Raw genomic sequence first — 18,756 nt, forward strand, 5'->3', positions numbered from 1 at the left:
GGGATTCTCCAGGCAAGAACACTGGAGTGGGTTGCCATTTCCTTCTCCAATGCATGAAAGTGAAAAGTGAAAGTGAAGTTGCTCAGTCGTGTCTGACTTAGCAACCCCATGGACTGCAGCCTACCAGGCTCCTCCGTCCATGGGGTTTTCCAGGCAAGAGTACTGGAGTGGGGTGCCATTGCCTTCTCCAGAAGAGATCTCTAGTCTTTCCCATTCTGTTGTTTTCCTCTATTTCTTTGCATTGATTGCTGAGGAAGGCTTTCTTATCTCTTCTTGCTATTCTTTGGAATTCTGCATTCAGATGCTTATATCTTTCCTTTTCTCCTTTGCTTTTCGCTTCTCTTCTTTTCACAGCTATTTGTAAGGCCTCCCCAGACAGCCATTTTGCTTTTTTGCATTTCTTTTCCATGGGGATGGTCTTGATCCCTGTCTCCTGTACAATGTCACGAACCTCTGTCCATAGTTCATCAGGCACTCTATCTATCAGATCTAGGCCCCTAAATCTATTTCTCACTTCCACTGTATAATCATAAAGGATTTGATTTAGGTCATACCTGAATGGTCTAGTGGTTTTCCCTACTTTCTTCAATTTAAGTCTGGATTTGGTAATAAGGAGTTCATGGTCTGAGCCACAGTCAGCTCCTGGTCTTGTTTTTGTTGACTGTATAGAGCTTCTCCATTGACTCCTATTTTCTTTCATCCCCCTTTATTCCATTCTTTTTTTAAAATGAGAGGTTTATTTAATGTATTTATCTGTTTCCTTATTTATTTGCTCTATTTTTTGCCGTGCTGGGTCTTTGTTGCTGTGTGTAGACTTTCTCTAGTTGTGGCAAGTGGGGGCTTCTCTGTGGTTGACGTGCGTGGTTTTCTCATGGGGGTGGCTTTTCTTGTTGTGGCGCACCGGCCCTAGGGACCATGGGCTCAGTAGTTGTGGTGTATGGGCTTAGTTGCCCCATGGCATGGGGAATCTTCCTGGAGCAGGGACTGAACTGGTGTACCCTTCATTGGCAGGTAGATTCTTTTATTTTTATTTTTGCCACTTTATTTTTTAAATTGAAGGATATTTGCTTTGCAGAATCTTGTGGTTTCCTGGCATACATCAACAAGAATCAGCCATAGGTACACTCATGTCCCCTCCCTCCTGAACCTCCTTTCCATCTCCCTCCCCATCCCACCCTTCTAGATGGTAGGTTGACTCTTTTTTTTTTAAATATAAATTTATTTATTTTAATTGGAGGCTAATTATTTTACAATATTGTATTGGTTTTGCCATATATCAACATGAATCCTCCATGGGTGTACACATGTTCCCCATCTTGAACCTCCCTCCCAGTAGGTTGACTCTTAACCACTGAACCACCAGGGAAGTTCTATTCCATTCATGAATACAGGTTTTTGTGGTGATATTACTACCACTCACCAAGATTCTGGTTTGCTTCCCCTCCTGGCAATTGCTCCCTTGAAGTTGGGCATGGGTGTATGACCCACTTTAGCTGGTGAAATGTGTGCAGAAATGGTGTGTGTCATTTGTGGATAGGAGCATTTGAAGAAGGGTTCCCCTTGCTGTCTTGCCTGGCTGGAGTCATCATGGAAACATGTGTTGATCTGAAAGAACCTGCCAAAGGATTGAAGCAGCCTGGAATGTTGAGCCGAGCCACCATATGGAGCACAGCTGTGCTAGAGATCGCCTGGACTCACCACAGGCCTTGTATGTAGGTGGAATAGAATTTTGTTGTGTTCAGTCACTCAGATTTAGATGTCTTTTGTTATTGCAGCATCACCCAGCCTATCCCGGCCAATCAGGTGTGCTGCTGATGATCACCACGTGTTGTAGAATAGGGAGATGAGATTACAACAAGACTAGAGGAGGGGTGGATGTCATTCTGAGTTCTTGGATTTAGATTTGGCTTTTGCTGTAGGATGAATTATGTCCTGTGACCCCAAGAATTCATATGTTGAAACCCTAAGCCTCAATGTGATGGTGTCTAGAGAGAGGGTCTTTTAAGGAGTAATTTAGGTTAAATGGAATCATAAGGGTAGGGCTCTAGTCTTATAGGACTGTGGTCTTCAAAGAAGAGGAGGAAAGAGAGAGATCTCTGCCCTGTGATGACATAGTAAGAAGGTGGGCATTGCACGCCAGGAAGAGAGCTCCCAAGAGAAACCTACCATGCTGGCACCTTGTTATTGAATGTCTAACCTCCAAAACGGTGAGAGAATAAATGTTGTTTAAGCCATTCAATCCATGGTATTTTATTATGGCAGCCCAAGCTAAGACAAATGTGGCAATTGCCAAGGCTCTGAAGAGTCTATCTTTGGGAATCAGTGAATCTTTTTGGTTGTATAGACAAAAGTGATCTTACATTAGATGATAGCCTTAAAATGTTAAGTCTAGGGTTTGGGAAGAAGGATGCATGTTGTTGTTGGAAAGCCATAGGATGACCTATCGAGATATTTATCTTTTTTTTTTCCACTGCCCACAATATTAACCCCTTTGTATGTTTAAGGGATTTCCTATTATATTAGTCTCAGTTATCAATAGAGCTTATCTTTCATTGTAGAATCCCCAAAAGATTACATTAGGCTCCCTGAAGCCCAAGATAGTATGTCTTGCTGGCTGTTGTACCACTAGCACCTAGAGCAGTGCCTGGTATGAATAAATATTCTGAGTTCCAGACAGTGATGTGGCATCACTTTAGACACAAGGGTTCACCAGGGCTGGGGCTCTATGTCATGGCAGCCTTTAAATCACTGAGGACCCTGCATTAACAGATACTCTGACCCTAAGGGGACTCATTGATCCCCTTAGGGCTGCCATGCCAGGAGGTGCCATTTACATGGGCTACATGGAAAAATGGTGTCCTTGTAGCAGTACATTGCTGCCGTCCTGCCTGACAGGCTGGGGTATTTCTGACAGGCATAGTATTTCCCAAGAGGAATGGTGTCCTGATAGTAATGAGGGGACCTTGACATGAATGGAGATCTTGTCAGCAATGGGGACACCAATATGTATGGGATGTCCTGCCAGGATTCCTTAATTGATGAAGGGCTTTACAGTATTGGGCCCCTACAGGTAGGAAGGGGTGCCTTCCTCTTGGGGGAGGATCCTTGAAATCATGGTCTGACAGGTATGAGGTTGGCAAGGTGATAGAGGTTTTGATGGTGATGGGTCCAGATTTCCAGTGAGTGTGATTCTGAGATCCAGAACTGTGGGGACGTGGGGTGGGGTGGGTCCTGTTATCTGGCAGGGCAGTGTTGAAGCTTCTAGGGTTATAGCCATCCTACTTTGACTGGACTACTTTGCAGGGCAGCCCATATCTCCTGCTTCCCCTTTGAGCCATGGAAGATTCAACGGTTCTAGGGATGGAAGTAGGGTGGGAGGTCTGACTTCCCCATCCACTCTGATCCTCAGACTCTACCCTCACCCTTGTCCTCCTCCCCATCCTGCCCATGCCTGGCCCTTCAGGAGATGGAAGTAGCTGTCAGAGTGGCTCCTTCAGGAGTCTGATCCCACCCTTGCAGCCCCTAGATGCTCTGCCCTGCAGGGGTTCCAGCCAGACTGGATCAGAGGCCCCCAAGAGGCCTACTCCTTCCAGAAGTCCTGCCCACCAAACCCCTAGACAGGCTCCTATCCCTGCCCTCTGGGTCCCAGCCCTGCCCTCCATTCCCCCTTTCATTTCAATGTTACCAGGTCCTGGCCTCTGCTACTCCCCTGGGAATGGAGGTAAGAAGATAGGCACAGTTGTAGCCTAAGCCCCTTCTCCACTCTCCACTCTTGGGAAAACTGAGGCCTGAGCAGACCTGGAGAACCTGTGCCCACTTTCTCCTGGATGCTCAGGGGAGGGAGGCTCCCCTTCTGCTGGAGAGGTCAGCCCAGGAGGCCTCCAAGGGGCATGTCTGTGTCTGAGCTCTAGCACTGGGATCTTGCCCAAGGTCTCCAGCTTCTTCTGTCCTTTTTAAAATAAAATATTTATTTATTTGGCTGTGCCAAGTCTTAGTTGCAGCACCCAGGATCTTTAGTTGTGACCTGCAAACTCAGTTGCGGCATGTGGAATCTAGTTCCCTGACCAGGGATCAAACTTGGGCCCCCTGCATTGGAGTCATGGAGTCTTAGCCACAGGACCAGCTACTTCTTTTATGTTTTCCCAGCTTTTCTTAGGAAACCAAGCCTTTCCACCCAATCTGGCCATCCCAGCTGCCAGCCCTCAGCTCAAGTGCTACCCGCCAGGCAGACTTGGACTGCAGTCTCAGCTTTACTACTCACTAGTCGAGTGGACTCGAGAGCTCATTCTATCTCTCTGTGCCTCAGTCTCCTCATATATAGAACGGGATGAGTGATCTCACCTCATAGGGTTGTTTGAAGATGCAGTGTTAATGTACATAAAGGACTCAGCATGGAGTCTGGCCCAAAGCCAGCCCTCAAAGCCGTGGCTCTCATGTTCTCTGAGGGCCCCTTCCTCAGACCTGCCCCTGCTGTATTATTGCCCATTTTTTACTTAGGAGGTGGGTCACCTCAGCGAGGTGTTATGTGTGGTAGCTAAGAGTACAGATTCTGGAGCTGAACTGCCCAGCTGGGATCCCCCAGCTCTGCTACTTTACTGGCTGTGCAGCGTGGATAAGTTACTTAACCTCTGCAACTCAGTTCCCTCAGCTACAACTTAAGAATGATACCAGCACTTGAAGAGCAGTGTCCAGTGGTTTAGCTAGTACTACCAAGCCAAGTCCTCCCACATGGACAAAGAAAGTCTCAGGGACCATCAAGAAAGTTCTCTGACCAGAAAAGTGCCTGTTTATTACAGCAGAGAGGCTCTTGGAGGAAACTCCCCACTTGGGAGTCTTGCTCTCCAATGAAGTTCTTATTTCCAAGGTTTTCTGTCTGTTTCTGAGTTTCCCGGATGCCAGAGAAGGGGTTATGTGGTAGGGGCTTGCCGAGAAATTGAACACGAGATGTTGAAAATCTGATCAAAACCGTATGGAGCTGGCTCTGAGCAAACACTTAGCCATGTAACAGAGACAGCCCTGCTGTCTGGAGAACTGGATGTGCTCCAGGTGTGAGTGGTGGTGGGGTAATCGTGGGAAAGGGTCAAGTTTAATTCCATTGTTTGATAATCATTTGTGTGCTAGGCCTTGTTCTGTGCCAGGCTCTGGGCAGGACAATGTTGGCAATGGAGATGGACAGGCCCAGTCCTCTTCACTGGCAACTGTTTCATGGAGGTTTTTCTTTTTTGGCTGTTCTCAGCTTGTGTGGTCTGAGTTCTCCGATCAGGGATTGAACTGGGGTTCCAGCAGTGAAAGAGCCAAGTCCTAAGCCCTGGACTGCCAGGGAATTCCCCTGTGGACAGGAAGCTTTTTGTCCACCATATTCACCATTTGTTTGTGTTGTTCGGTCGCTCAGTTGTGTCTGACTCTTGGCGAGCCCATGGACTGCAGCACACCAGGCTCCCTTGTCCTTCACTGTCTCCTAGAGTTTGCCCAAACTCATGGCCTTTGAGGTGATGCCATCCAACCATCTCATCCTCTGTTGCCCTCTTCTCCTCCTGCCCTCAGTCTTTCCCGGCATCAGATTCTTTCCCATACCGTTCACCTCCATATTCACCACGGAGGTGGATAAAAAGGCTGGGAGCTCCTTGAGCAAGGATGTCATGTCCCTTTAGGGAGATGTAAGCTGCTGGGACCACAGGCCTTCAGGTAGGGAGCTGCCACTCAGTTGCCGGCCTTAAACCCATAGCAAGTATCGTGTGCCTAAGAGAGGAAGGTATCCACTTAGAAGCAGGCAGCAGGCTCCCATATCCTGGTAAGGGAGCTAGAAGTCCACCCCATCCCTCAGACAGAGACCTGGCAGCTTCTTCGCTGTCATGCAGGTAGGTCGGCAGCTGGCCCTTCAGAACTTTGGGAGAAATAAAGTCTCAGCATTTGTCAGTGAATCATAGCGAAACAAGACAGGTATTGAAATCAGATGCTGAGAATTTTGAAGTGGATCTGGACAAGTCACAGACTGCTGGGCTAAGCCCTCCTGTGTCTGGCAGGGAGATAAGGGAAGAAGCCCCAGTGCCCAGGAGGCTTGGTAGCTAGGAGTGGGGAAAAGAGGGAGGGAGAAAGCCAGGAGGGAGGGCACTGGCTGGAGGAGAGCTGGGAGGGCTTGGGCTTCCTGGAAATTCTTCTCCCTCCAGGTCTCCAGGGTCCAGCAGGGGGCTGTTTAAGCCACTTCACCAGCTCCTGGATCGGTTTCTCTCTTCCTGAACCTCAGCTTCATTCCTAGAGGGTGGTCCCTGGGTCCCCAGGGAAATGGGGACCTTTCTGAATGTGCATGACTTTGGGGGAGCCTGTGTGAGTGTTGGGAGGGTGGGTTAGCCTAAGACTCAAATAGTCAGGAATTAAGTCTTTTCTGGAGTGACTCTTAAAAATTCAGCACCCTCTCCTGCTGCCCACACATGACAGATGTGGGGAGGAAGGCCTTGGAGGGGGCAGTGCAGGAAAGGACTTGCCTGGATTTGCACAGTGAGGGATAGAAACAGGACTGGGGAGTTGTGACCTGTTTCTGTGTCCCCTCCCCTGACAGTGGCAGTATGAGGGAGGTGGTGTGTTTGGGGGCGCTCTGTCCTGGTAATACCTCCTCAGGACTCCTACCCTCACCTTCTCTACTCCATCTGTTTATTTTCTCAAGCCTCCAGAAGGAGAGTTTGTATCTGCCCCAGTGGCAGACTGAACTCCGCTTTGCTTCACTGGGAACTGAGGACGTGTGGGGATGTGCCTGGCTCCCACCTGTGTTTGTCCTCTGTCTGCTGTGGTGCAGGACCCAGGTCCAAAGGGATCTCTGGGGCTTCATGGTTGGCTGACTTAATGGATGGGTTAATGGACGGATGAGTTGGCGGGGAATGAGTGGGTGGATGGGTGGAGTTCTAATGGGTGCAGAGACAGCTAGATGGATGGCTGCATGGATGCATGAATGGATGGGTAGTTTCCCACAGGTAGCAGAGCCAAGTTTCCTGGCTATACCAGTTGTTCTTGCAGACTATTCCTTTCCCACCCACTCCTGTGTCTCCGAGGTTTTTTCAGGTTTTGAACGCCCACTCTTAGGAGCAGAGGTGAGAAAGAAGCTTCTGTGCTGTCAGTCCAGTGAGGAGGGCTGGCACAACCCCTTCACCTCTGCTTCCCTCCCCTATCTGCCCAGGTCTGCCCAGGTGTGACCAGATGAGGAATATGGTATGGTGGTGGCCTCTGTTCCTAGATGAGGATGCTCAGTGTGGTGTACTAGCTGTCATTCCCAACCCCAAGAGCACAGACTTGCAGCTTCCTGCCAGACAAGCCCTTAGGGGCCAAAGTCGGGAGACCAGCCAGCCTCCCCAGGGGACTTCCTGAGCACGAGGAGGTCATTCCTCCCAGAGAAGCCTTGTGGGATGTTCCACGAGTCAAGGGCTTTCATCTCCCAGAGCTGAGACTCCTTCCCTGCGACTCCACTGGTCTCAGTCCCTGGAGCCCATGTGGCTATGAAGTGGTGGTGGGTGCCCTCAAGCTGAATCTTCCCAGCTCTGTGGCTGCTCCATTTTCTTCCCTCTCCCACTCTGACCTCTGACTCCTAGGTCTGCCTGTTAGTATCCCTGAGAAGCAGGGCCCCAGTATTGCCATATGGACCCAGTTGGGGCTGGAACTGGGTTAGACTGAGTGGGTGACGGAGGAGGCTGGTTGGGAGGTGAGATTCTATCTGGACAGATGGGCCCTCACCCCTGGCTGCTGAGCCTTTTCTTACATATTTATCTGTTCTCCAGACAAATATTTATTGACTGATTACCTTGTGCCAAGCAGTGTGCTGGACACCAGGGAGACAATGGAAACCAAAATAGATGTGATCCCTGTTCAGGAAGGCTGACAACTAGCAATTATTATTATTATTTTTTTTGTTTGGTGAATAATCAAGTTTATTTAGGTACAGTCTATGTACGAGAGAAGTTGAGATGTTTCTAATTTATTCTTCATTATAGTCCAGTCTTTTAGGACTTCCCTGGTAGTCCCAGTGGTTAGGACTCTACACCTCCACTGAAAAATATGGAACGCTTCACGAATTTGCATGTCATCCTTGCGCAGGGGCCATGCTAATCTTCTCTGTATCGTTCCAATTTTAGTATATGTGCTGCCGAAGCGAGCACGACAACTAGCAACTATAACTCAGCATCTTGAGTGCTGCAAGAGGAGAGGAGCAGAGGGCCCTGGGAGCTTGGGAGGAAGGAAGGCTTCCTAACCCTGTGTGGAGGAGTCAAGGAAGGCTTCCTGGAGGAGGAGTCATCCAGACCTAGATGGGAAGCCAGGCAGGCAGAAGAGAGAGGAGTGTTCCAGAGAGTGGGAATGGTGTGGGTGGATGGGTCCTCACCCCCAACCCCCCCACCTCCAACAATAGAGTTGGGCCCCTGCCCTTACCCTAGCCATGAGAGCTGGTTCCCAACCACTCCCTTCCCTGCCCCCAGCAACACCAGATCCCTGAGAGACCTGGATGCTTGAGCACTTGTCCTGGAGAGCAAAGACTCGGAGGCCTGAGAGAGTTTTGGGTCGTTCAGGGAACCGACACAGGTTTAGTGTTGCTGAGCCTTGGAGTGTGACAGGGCTGTGAGGAGAGAAGAGGTGGGGCCTGATCCTGGGAGCTTATCCTGAGAACACAGGGTGTTAGGTAGAACTTGCTCAGGCTGCAGAGTGGAAACTAATCCTGCCGTTCTGTCTCCCCTTTCCTATCACTGTCCTCCCTGACAGGCAGCAAACACATGGCAGACAGACAGACTCGTGGGTACCAGCTGGGCTTTATTGGAAACATTGCAATCTTTACCACACATCCTCACTCACACTCACACTCACAATGACACTCCTGCCCTGCTGCAGCCAGGCCAGGTCTGATGCAGGAGGGCAGGGGGCCTGGTCTCTCCCTTCTAGTCCTTGGTTCCCCAGGGCTTCAGTGATTCACATTCTGTCTTCAGAACACAGAGCTCTCTCTGGGCTGTCATAGGGTAACTGCTGGAACACTTCTCTGGGGGAGGAAAGAGAGGCAAGGTCACGGACTGAGGTCTTGGGCAGGGGCTTGGAGGGAGGAGGCAGGGCTAGGAAGGGTCAGGCTTGCCCTGGCAGAGTTCTTCTTCAGTCTCCGGATGATGCGACCCACCCATGGCTGGTCTGGGGGTGCACAGAGCTCGTGGCCTCTCTGCGTGGTGAACCTGGAGACAAAGGTCAGAGATCAGAGAAAACAGCCCTGGAACCCAGTTTCCCAGCAGGCCCAGGTGGGAAGGTCAACGACTGGGGACCACATCTGGGAACCTATTTCAGGGACTTCCTTGCAGGGGTTTAGCTTGGCAAGGAGAAGAGAGATAAGGAGGTGAGAGTGGATTTCACCAGGGGCAGATGGGGGAGGTGAGGCCAGACAGGCTCCTTCTAAAACTCACACGACGGCAGGCAGCCTGCAGCCATCCTTGAGGAGCAGGTAGCGGTAGGCTCGCACCAGGAATACAGGGATAGGGCGCTGGGTCACAGACAGGCAGCAGTCTTCAGCGTCGTTGGCACCTCCCAGAGCTAGGGTGGGATTAGTGTCAAGATACAGGGATCCTGAGGAGGGGAGGTCATAGCCCTCACTGGTGTTAAGGACATCTGTCTGGGTGTGGCGGCAGCTAGGCCAGATTAATCCTCATCCAATATGAGCCAATATGGCCCTGCATGTTAAGCTGCTTTAGTCATGTTCGACTCTTTGAAAACCCATGGACTGTAGCCCACCAGGCTCCTCTGTCAGTAGAATTTTCCCGGCAAGAGTACTGGAGTGGGTTGCCATGCCCTTCTTCAGGGGATCTTCCTGACCCAGGGATCAAACCATGTCTCTTATGTCTCCTACATTGGCAGGCAGGTTCTTTACCACTAGCGCCACCTGTGGTTGCTAAATAAATTGAAGCGCTATTTGCCAACAACTGCTGTTCTGAGCCCCGCAGATGACTTTCTGCTACCTGGATCACCCCAACTTCTTCTCTCCCAAGTCCTTTTAACTTCCCCACAGGAAGTTAAGATGGAGAATTCATGCTCGTCACCGTGTCCGTGGAGGGATGAATGTGGATTGGGGAGCAGGCTGGGGGTAGGGTCGCAGCAGGAAGCTGACATTAGTAGAATTTAGGAATTGTTAAAATTTTTGATCATTTAGCCCTGGCTCAGTGTCTCCCATTCTCCCCACCTTAAGCAAATATAGACTGTTCTCTCCTGCCTGGGAAACTGAGGCAGCAGGCAATAGAGCCTGCAGAGAGAGAGGGAATCGTAGGCTCTGGATACACCAAGAGACAGACACACACTGGAATTTGGGGGCTCAGGTACACTCCCACTCACAGGCACAGGGAGCCGCCAGGTTCACTGAAACATGCAACCCTGACTCACACGGTCCCTCACATCCAGTGGCAAGCAGTCTGAGCTCTAGACATCCTGCTCCTTTCCGCCACCAACCCCGCCCCCGCCCCTGCCATGCTTTCCCTCACTCTTACCAGGGGAGACCCAGAGGATCAGCAGGCTGACGGCCAGCAGTGAGGCTGTCTGGAATGCCATGGAGAGTGAGCGGAAGGCTGACTGCTGGCGAGCTGTGAGCTAGTGAACTGAGCAGAGTCCCCGTGAAGTCAAGGCTCAGCTGGCAAGTGCAGGGTGTGAAGGGATCTGGGAACGTGAGTGTGGCAGCCAGAGGAAGCTGGGGCCTCCTTCTATTTATGGCCCGGAACTTTCACTTTCCCCACTCAGAAATCCCCTCCAAGTCCCGTCTGTGGATTCCCCTCTGGCCCCTTCTGTCTAATGGAACCTGACCCTGCCCCCCTTCCTCTCTCTGTTTTCCTTGGCTTCAGCTCTAAGAACCCAGTAAGCAGGCTGTAGTCTGGCTGGGAGCAGAGGACCTTGTGCTGTCAGCTCAAGAGTGAGAGAGAGAGAGAGAGAGAGTTCACATTGTCACCTCTTTGGTGGCATTTGCATCATCAGCCACTGGATTGGCCTCCAGAAGTGATGCTTAGTTTCAAGGGACCAGAGTGAGGAGGCGTGCCCCCTTCCTTGGGTTCATGCCTTTTCCACTCTTTTCTCTGTGGTTCTTGTCTCTGGTGCTGATGGTGGTACAGAAACCCCCCTGGTGCCTTCAAAACAACCATGGATCCGGGAGAGCCTCCCCAGGTCATCACAGTGCCTGCCCATCCATCATCTAGGAACCCGTCTCTCCCTTGGGACAAGAGAGTTGCAAAGGAATGTTCCTTGGAAGGAGGCCCAGCACCCATTCCCACATCTCAGGCCCCTGGGATTCGACCTCCTGACTCAGAAAGCACTGCCCCTTGCTCTAGTTACCAATTTCATGTGCTCAACACCTGGGTCAACAGAACAGCTGGACAGAGCCTGGCCTGGCAGAGTCCCCTTCGGCTTTCCCTTCCTCTGGCTCCTGGGAACCAAGAGGGGATTTTTAAGGAGAGGGGGGTGGCCAGCTCATATTCACACAAATCCCCAAATTTCAAGGAATAGACGGATAGGGAACGGGACAAGTGATTTCCCATCCTTAGGAAAGAGACCAGAGATAGACCAGAAAAGAAGGCCTCAAAAGAGAAGTTAATATGTGGGACACCCGTTCAACCATCCTTACCCAAGTCCTGGACTCTCTTTTGGATGGGGGAGTGTTTCCCTCACAAGTTTCTGACTTATTTTTCTTCCTACACTTGATCTTAGCCAAAAGGCTGCAAAGGGATCTTATTTTTCTTTTTATCCATTAATAATAAAGTAGTAATAGTATTTCTGATTGTTTACTGTATGCTAGATTTCGTACCGAGGAGCTTACCACTATTACCTTGCTTAACTTTCCCAACAAAACTAGGAAGTAGCTATATTATCATATTATTATCGCCTTTAAAAACACATAAAGAATGAGGCTCAGAACACAAGGTCACAAGGCAAGTCAGTGTCTTGAACCAGGTATCTTTAAGATTTACACTCTTAAAAAATTATTTATGTTTATTTTTCATTGCACTGGGTCTTCATTGCACACATCCTGTCTCTAATGAGGCGCGTGGGGGTTTACTCTTCGCTGTAGTGTGTGAGCTTCTCCTTGCAGCGGCTTCTTGCATTGCGGAGCACAGGTTCTTCAGTAGTTGTGGCACACAGGCTTAGTTGCTCCACGGCATGTGCAGTCTTCCTGGATCAGGGATTGAGCCTGTGTCTCCTGCATTGGCAGGTGGATTCTTATCTGCTGTGCCACCAGGGAAATCCCAGATCTACGTGCTCTCTCTTTTTTTTAAAATTAATTTATTATTTATTTGGCTGTGCTGGGGTTTTAGTGGTGGCACCCAGGAATCTTCAGTCTTCACTATGGCTCGAGGGATCGTGGCATATGGGATCTAGTTCCCTGGCCAGGGATCGAACTTGGGCCCTCTGCTTGGGGAGCATGGAGCCTTTGCCTCTGGACCATCAGGGAAGTCCTAAGATTTACGCTTTTTCCTTCCACCCCACACTGCCTACCATTGATCACAGAGCAGCACAGGGGAGTGAGGCTCTATAGCTTGCATGCCTAGGTTGGGATTTAGATTCCATTACTTGCCAGCTGTGTGACCATGTGAACAGTATCTAGTTTCTGTGTCTTAGCATCCTCATCTGTAAAACAGGAATCCTTCTTAGGATTAAATGAGGTAGTCTGAGCAAAACCCTTAGTTTAGAGGCTGATACACAAGAAACACTCAATATTAACCATTATTATTATTCTATCCTTTTACTCATATATCTGTTGATTCATCTATCTATCCATTTTTCCGTGGATCCTTATGGTAGTTCTGATAATTCTCTGTTGTCTCACCCCACTCCAGTCTCCACTCTGCTCTGCTCTGTTCTCTAGAAGGGTGACCTCTACAGACAGTATCACTCAGGATCCCTTATCCTTTAGCTTCTATTTGGGTTTGGTCCATGGCAGGCAGCAGTGGGAGATCAGTGGTAGGAGAGAGAGGTTGGGGTGTGAATTCTCCAAATCCTTCATCTTGCTATAGTTCTCAGAGTGAATGATTTACTCTCTGGCAGTTGTTCTCAAAGAGCTGTCTTCCAGCAGCATCAGTGTCACCTGGGAGCTTGTTAGAAATGCAGAGTCTCAGGTCCTACTCCAGATCTACTGGAGTAATTGGTATTTTAATGCACCCTCGGTGACTCTGGTACTTGAGGGAGTGTGAGAACCACTGATTTACAGTTACAGATTATTTTGACTGGCTCGTCTCCATGGGTTTATCTCTAAGACTCCCAAAATAATGTTTCTTCCTTTGGTCCCTCAGGCCTTGGTGTGATGGTTTCTCGCTATTGCTAAACCCTAAATGCCTCACCATTCCGTGTTGGTTCCTTAATCCTAACTCCCATCTCTTAAAATCCCCTTAATTGAAATCTTTCTGGCTAGATCTTTTTTTTTTTTTTTGACTGTGCTTTCTGTTTCCTGCCAGCATCCTGACCGATACAGTAAATGGTACCAGAAGAGATCCCAGGAATAGATTCCCCAAATGGGATCCTGGGATTGGGTTGCTTATATATTTGCTGAGTGCACAAACCTCCTTGCACGACGAGAGAGGACATGAGTAATCTGGAGCATGATGGAGCACCACCATCACTTAAGACTATCCCTAAGTGAGGTGTGGGGTGGGATGTTGATGTAGGGAAAGACATTAGGAGATAAATGCCTCAGTACTTAATTACTACGGCCGCAAATGGTGATTTCAAATGGTCATTACATATATTGTTGGATGGTCTGCTTGTTTCTAATTGTGCTGGCACAATTACATAAGGAAAAGAAACGTTTAAGAACATGAAATTCCAATTCAAGTTATAGGTAGAGATTCAGACAACTACTGTGAAATTCTTTTGTTTTTAATTGAATTATAGTTGATTTACAATGTTGTGTTAGTTCCTGGTGTACAGCAAAGTGATTCAGCTATGCACATGTATACAAAACTGAATCATTTTCATATTCTTTTCCACTATAGGTTATTACAAGGTATTGAATATAGTTTCCTGGGATGCCCAATGTCCCAAATGATGTAGTTTGTAGCAAGCCATTTTAGGAGACTTGCCATGGTTTGGACATCCGTTGGCCCAATTTCCTGTCTGTCTACAGATTAGGCATTTGCCTCGTGCCTTGTCCTTCAAGGACTTGGGGTTTGCTATAGGGCTTCCCTGGAGGGCAGCCAGCATCTGGGCATGGCTTGTCTTTTTCCTTCTCTCTCTTTCCTGGGCCTTGGCCTCCCTCTCCTGTTCTGTTATAAAAGGTATTGGTGGCTTTCTGGACCATTTCATCTAAAGAGGCATCAGAGTCCTGCTGCTGTTGCTGTTGTAACTTTATCCTTGTCACGCAAGTGTATGTTCCCCGGTTCTTTGTCTCATCACAACAAAGATTTGGAGCAACGGATATTAAAGCCCTCAGCGCGTCACAGCTCTTGGGTCTTGGACAAACCATGCTACAGCTCTTAGGCAAATCAGTGTTACAGCTCTATTTTATTTAGAAGATAGCAGGAGAGAGAGAGAGAGAGAGAAAGAGAGAGAAAGAAAGAAAAGAGCACGTGCACTCGGGAGAGAGAGAGTCCGTGAGAAAGCGCTTTGGCTCCTCCTTTTATATGTTTTTTTTTCCTCCACCTGGGCCTGCCCTATGCAAATTGGGCTTAGCCAGGACTGCTGTTTGTTCTGTTTGTTCTGCCTGAAGTCTTCACTCTGGTCCTCGGACCTTCCTTGTCTTTTAGCCACTGCCATTTTGGACTCCTTTTCCCTATTCTACCTACCTAATATCCTGATATCTGATGCACATTGGGACAGGAATTTGTCCTTTAAAATCACCTGTCCCTCATAAGAGTCTAAGTCCGGATTGTTATACTTTTGGAGGGCTTCTTTGAGACTTTCCAGAAAGGCAATGGGGTTCTCACTGGACTCCTGAGTTATTGCTGGCCACTGCTGTGGACTGGCCACAGTTCCACAACTAATGGCTTCCTTCTATTTGCCTGGGTGGTCTTCCTTAGGGGTGAGTCTTTCTGAAGCCTATCCTACCCAGTATTGTTGCAACCTGAGAGCTGGGTGTCCCTGGGTCTGGGTGCAGATCCCCAGGCAGGTTGAGGTGTGACAGCCTCCTGGAGATTGAATCCCTGGGCATGTCAACCTCCTGGGACCCTGGGCTGGTGGATCCCCAAGCAGGGTGAGGCATGACAACCTCCTGGGGACCCTAGGTGAGAGAGTCATTTCCTAGGCAGGTTGATAAGGAGTCTAGGGGTCCCCAAGGAGAGAGGGGTCTGGAAATCTCAAGGAGGAAGAAAGGAAAAACTTTTTTTCTTTCTCCACATTCCTTAGGATTATATAACAATAATGTTTCCTGCCTAAGGACAGTCTTTGGATTCAACCTTCTCTTATCTTAAAATGTTAATTATGGGAGTAGACCTGGTCTTTACAAGGATGTATCTTGCCTGAGGACAGTGTTATCTTAAAATGTAAATTATGGGAGTAGGACTGATGAGGTCTTTACAACCTCCAGATATTCTTTGGATTATATAACTTCATTGTTAACACTAGCAAGCGGGTACTCTTTCTACCCCCTTCTGATGCCTATGTCAGAAGCTTTCTCTATCTCCTTTATACTTTAATAAAACTTTATTACACAAAAGCTCTGAGCGATCAAGCCTCGTCTCTGGTCCCGGATTGAATTCTTCTCCTCCGGGGGCCAAGAATCCCAGTGTATTCGTGTGATTCAACAGCAACCTTTCTTCTTGGGGGCTCGTCCGGGATCCTTCAGGACAAGGTAAGGATGCTTGGAGCTTTAGTTCTTTGTTCTCTTAGTGAACACGTTTTCTGCTGTGCTTTACTAACTCTACCATGTGCTTGTGTTAATGAATGGCATGCTCTGCGTGAAGCAAGTAAGGAGCCCTGCCCTGCGGTTCCACGGTGATCTCATACGGCTTATGGCAGAAACCTGTCGGGGCGTTACACCGACCTGCCAATGCCAGGAGGCACCCAATGTCTCCTTCGGGAACCGACCAGAAATGGGCAAAGCGTGTGGACCGAACTCTCCTTTCTTGGTCAAGCTTTTCGGTCTCTTTGACCATTTCATAACTCCTTGGGAATTAGAAGTACTAACCTAATCTATCGGATCATAGACTTTCAAGAGACTTGTGATCTATACTGTTATTGTGTACTGTGGCTTAGGTCCCAAACTTGGACTGGTAGTCAAGAAAGCGCCTAGCCTCGCTAGGAATCGAAAGTTCGGAAGCTAGATGGAGCTCTAGCTCCCAGAACATCTCTGAGGTTAAAGGTTACTCAGATTGGGACTGTGATGGGTTTTTTTCTTTGGTAACGCCAGCTCTTAGTAGATCAAAGGAGGCTGTTATACTGGTGTGGTGATGCTTGGAAAGAACATCTCAGTTTTATGTTCGCGTCGGTCTTATTGTAGTTTTTAAAGATTTTAATCCATGAAATTATCCCCAGGTTTGGGCTGCCACAGAGCCTTCAGAGTGACAATGGCTCCGCCTTTAAAGCTGCTGTAACTCAGGGGGTATCTAAAGCTCTAGAAATAGAATATCACTTACACTGTTCCTGGAGACCCCAATCCTCTGGAAAAATTGAAAAAGCTAATGACATTATCAAAAGACATCTGTGCAAATTAACTCAAGAGACGCAGGACAAATGGATTAAAGTCCTACCCATAGCTTTAATGAGGGCTCGAACTACCCCCCAAAAGGAGGGACTGCCCCCCTTTGAAGGTATTTATGGAAGGCCTTTCTTACGCACAGACATTGTTATAGACCCTGAAGCCTTGGAATTAACTAATTATGTAACTCAGCTCTCAGCTTTTCAACAGGCATTAACAGAACTCCGGGAGACGACTCCTGACCCAGCCTCTGAAACAAGCAAACCTCTATTTGAGCCAGGAACCGAGGTCCTCATAAAAACATTGGGATCTGGGGGCCCATCCCTCGAGCCTCTTTGGGAAGGTCCTTACCAGGTTATTCTTTCTTCTCCCACAGCTGTTAAAGTGCCAGGAATTGATTCGTGGGTACATCATACTCGAGTTAAGAGGTGGCACCCTGACCAAAATTAAGTGACTTCATTTTATGTCTTTACTTTCTATGCTCTGACTTTGTACCTTTTAGATGGACCTGATAACCTATGTGAGCTTACTTCTGCTGACTCCAAATATCCTGAGTCTGCCGTTGGATCCTCAAGACAATGTCTTCCCGTCCTGGGCTCACTCCTATGCTGCATTCCACAATCGATCTAACTGCTGGATCTGTGGAGCGCTCCCCTCTTCATCAGTGGAAGGCTTCCCGTGGTGGACATCCCCATTTCAAGGAAAAGACTTTCTCCAAGTCTGTGAATACCTTCGACAACAATCACATGTGATGCCTCTTCTTCATCTGATGACATCTACCAACCCTAAAATGGACTGGTGCAACACTTTGTACTCTAACTATGGACATAATGTGACTTTTAATTTTGATTATACATTGTCTCGGTTCAATGACTATTTTGCTACATATAAGGTAAACGGGTCTAGATCTAATGGTTTTTTACCTGATGTTTATCAAATATGGGATGAGGTTACATGGCTAACTCCTGAAAAAGGACGTTTAATATCTACTGCCTCTATATGCTGTGAACAAACAGAGCTGTCCCCAAAAGTTAGCCAACAACTTACTTACAATGATTGGAAACAATTGGGATATTTGTCTCAGGAAACATGCAATGTAATCATTCCCGTGTTTTCCAATTCCAGTTCAGGTTCTCCCTTTGTCTGGCCAGGCATGAATTGGGACTGGATATCTCAGTCGCACTGGCTTGCTCCAAACGGGACTTATTGGATATGTGGCTCTTACCTATGGTCATGGCTTCCCCCTGGTTGGATAGGGAGATGTACCCTGGGTCTAGCCTTTACTCACGGCTTTATATTTTCAGAGCTTCCAGAAAAGCCTGCTAATTTATCCCACCTTAAAACTCGGTGGGCAAGGTCTGTATTTCATTGGTATGATTATTTGGCTGCAGCGTTTGTTCCCTCTTTGGGAACTACAGATGTTATGTTACGAGTGGATGCTTTGACTAATTTTACTCAACAGGCATTACAAGATTCTCAAAAGGCTATTTCAGCTCTTAATGCTGAACAAGCACAAATTAGAAAGGTGGTTTTACAAAACAGATTTGCTCTAGATATTCTGACAGCTACACAAGGAAGAACTTGTGCCATTGTTCATACCCAATGCTGTACATATATACCTGATATGAGCATGAATGTTACTCATTTTACCAGCCACATGAACAAGATGATTAGGGCCATGGATACTCCTGAAGCCTCAATTGCCTCACTTTGGGAGATGTTAACTAGTTCCCCATGGTGGACAACTATCTTAATTACAATAATTCTGGTTGTTTTGTTCTTGCTGTTTGCTCCCTGCATCTGTAATTGTATAACTGGATTTGTTTCTAGCCGCATGAAAGCTTTTAAGTTACACGTGGTTGCTCAAACTCCTGCTACTGCTGTAGCTTCCTACAGCTACTATTTGGGGCCCCTGGATCATATATCCTCAATATGAGGATTAGGAGAATATGTTGCCTCACCAATTTAGGGACAACGCCCCTGGTCAGCTAGGAAGCAGTTATGGAACGAGAACGATGCCCCTTTTCCCTAGGCAACATAATTCTCCTAAAAGAAAAGGGGGGAATGAGAGAGTCATTTCCTAGGCAGGTTGATAAGGAGTCTAGGGGTCCCCAAGGAGAGAGGGGTCTGGAATTCTCAAGGAGGAA

The 18,756-nt window shown here is 48.1% G+C and overlaps 2 protein-coding genes and 1 non-coding gene across 6 annotated transcripts in view; 1 reads left to right on the plus strand and 2 right to left on the minus strand.

Annotated features, from left to right (window-relative positions):
* The window catches only part of LOC113897378 (endogenous retrovirus group PABLB member 1 Env polyprotein-like), a 32,009-nt gene extending 13,464 nt beyond the window's left edge, over window positions 1–18,545 (plus strand). For 2 of the 3 annotated variants that reach the window (XM_027550067.1, XM_027550068.1), the window contains one exon: window positions 17,112–18,545. In XM_027550067.1, coding sequence (XP_027405868.1) covers window positions 17,112–18,545 — 1,434 coding nt within the window. Of the gene's footprint in view, window positions 1–15,729; window positions 15,764–17,111 lie in introns of those variants that run through there. The other variant, XM_027550069.1, reaches the window with a different exon arrangement.
* Window positions 8,035–8,141, minus strand: LOC113897986. Its single transcript, XR_003512488.1, has one exon. It is a non-coding gene; the product is annotated as a U6 spliceosomal RNA (small nuclear RNA).
* On the minus strand, window positions 8,765–10,880 carry CCL19 (C-C motif chemokine ligand 19). 2 transcript variants are annotated; one of them, XM_027550081.1, is made up of 4 exons: window positions 10,488–10,867; window positions 9,417–9,543; window positions 9,098–9,191; window positions 8,765–9,007 (listed from the first exon to the last, which is right to left on the minus strand). In XM_027550081.1, exons 1-4 carry the CDS (start codon window positions 10,546–10,548, stop codon window positions 8,981–8,983), a joined length of 309 nt encoding a protein of 102 aa, XP_027405882.1. In that variant the 5' UTR covers window positions 10,549–10,867; the 3' UTR covers window positions 8,765–8,980. The 2 variants fall into 2 exon arrangements, with proteins under 2 accessions (XP_027405882.1, XP_027405881.1); XM_027550080.1 differs by having other exon boundaries at window positions 8,765–9,191; window positions 10,488–10,880.
* Window positions 18,546–18,756: the final 211 nt, after the last annotated feature.

This window comes from Bos indicus x Bos taurus, chromosome 8, assembly GCF_003369695.1.
Source record: "Bos indicus x Bos taurus breed Angus x Brahman F1 hybrid chromosome 8, Bos_hybrid_MaternalHap_v2.0, whole genome shotgun sequence".
NCBI classification, from domain to species: domain Eukaryota; kingdom Metazoa; phylum Chordata; class Mammalia; order Artiodactyla; family Bovidae; genus Bos; species Bos indicus x Bos taurus.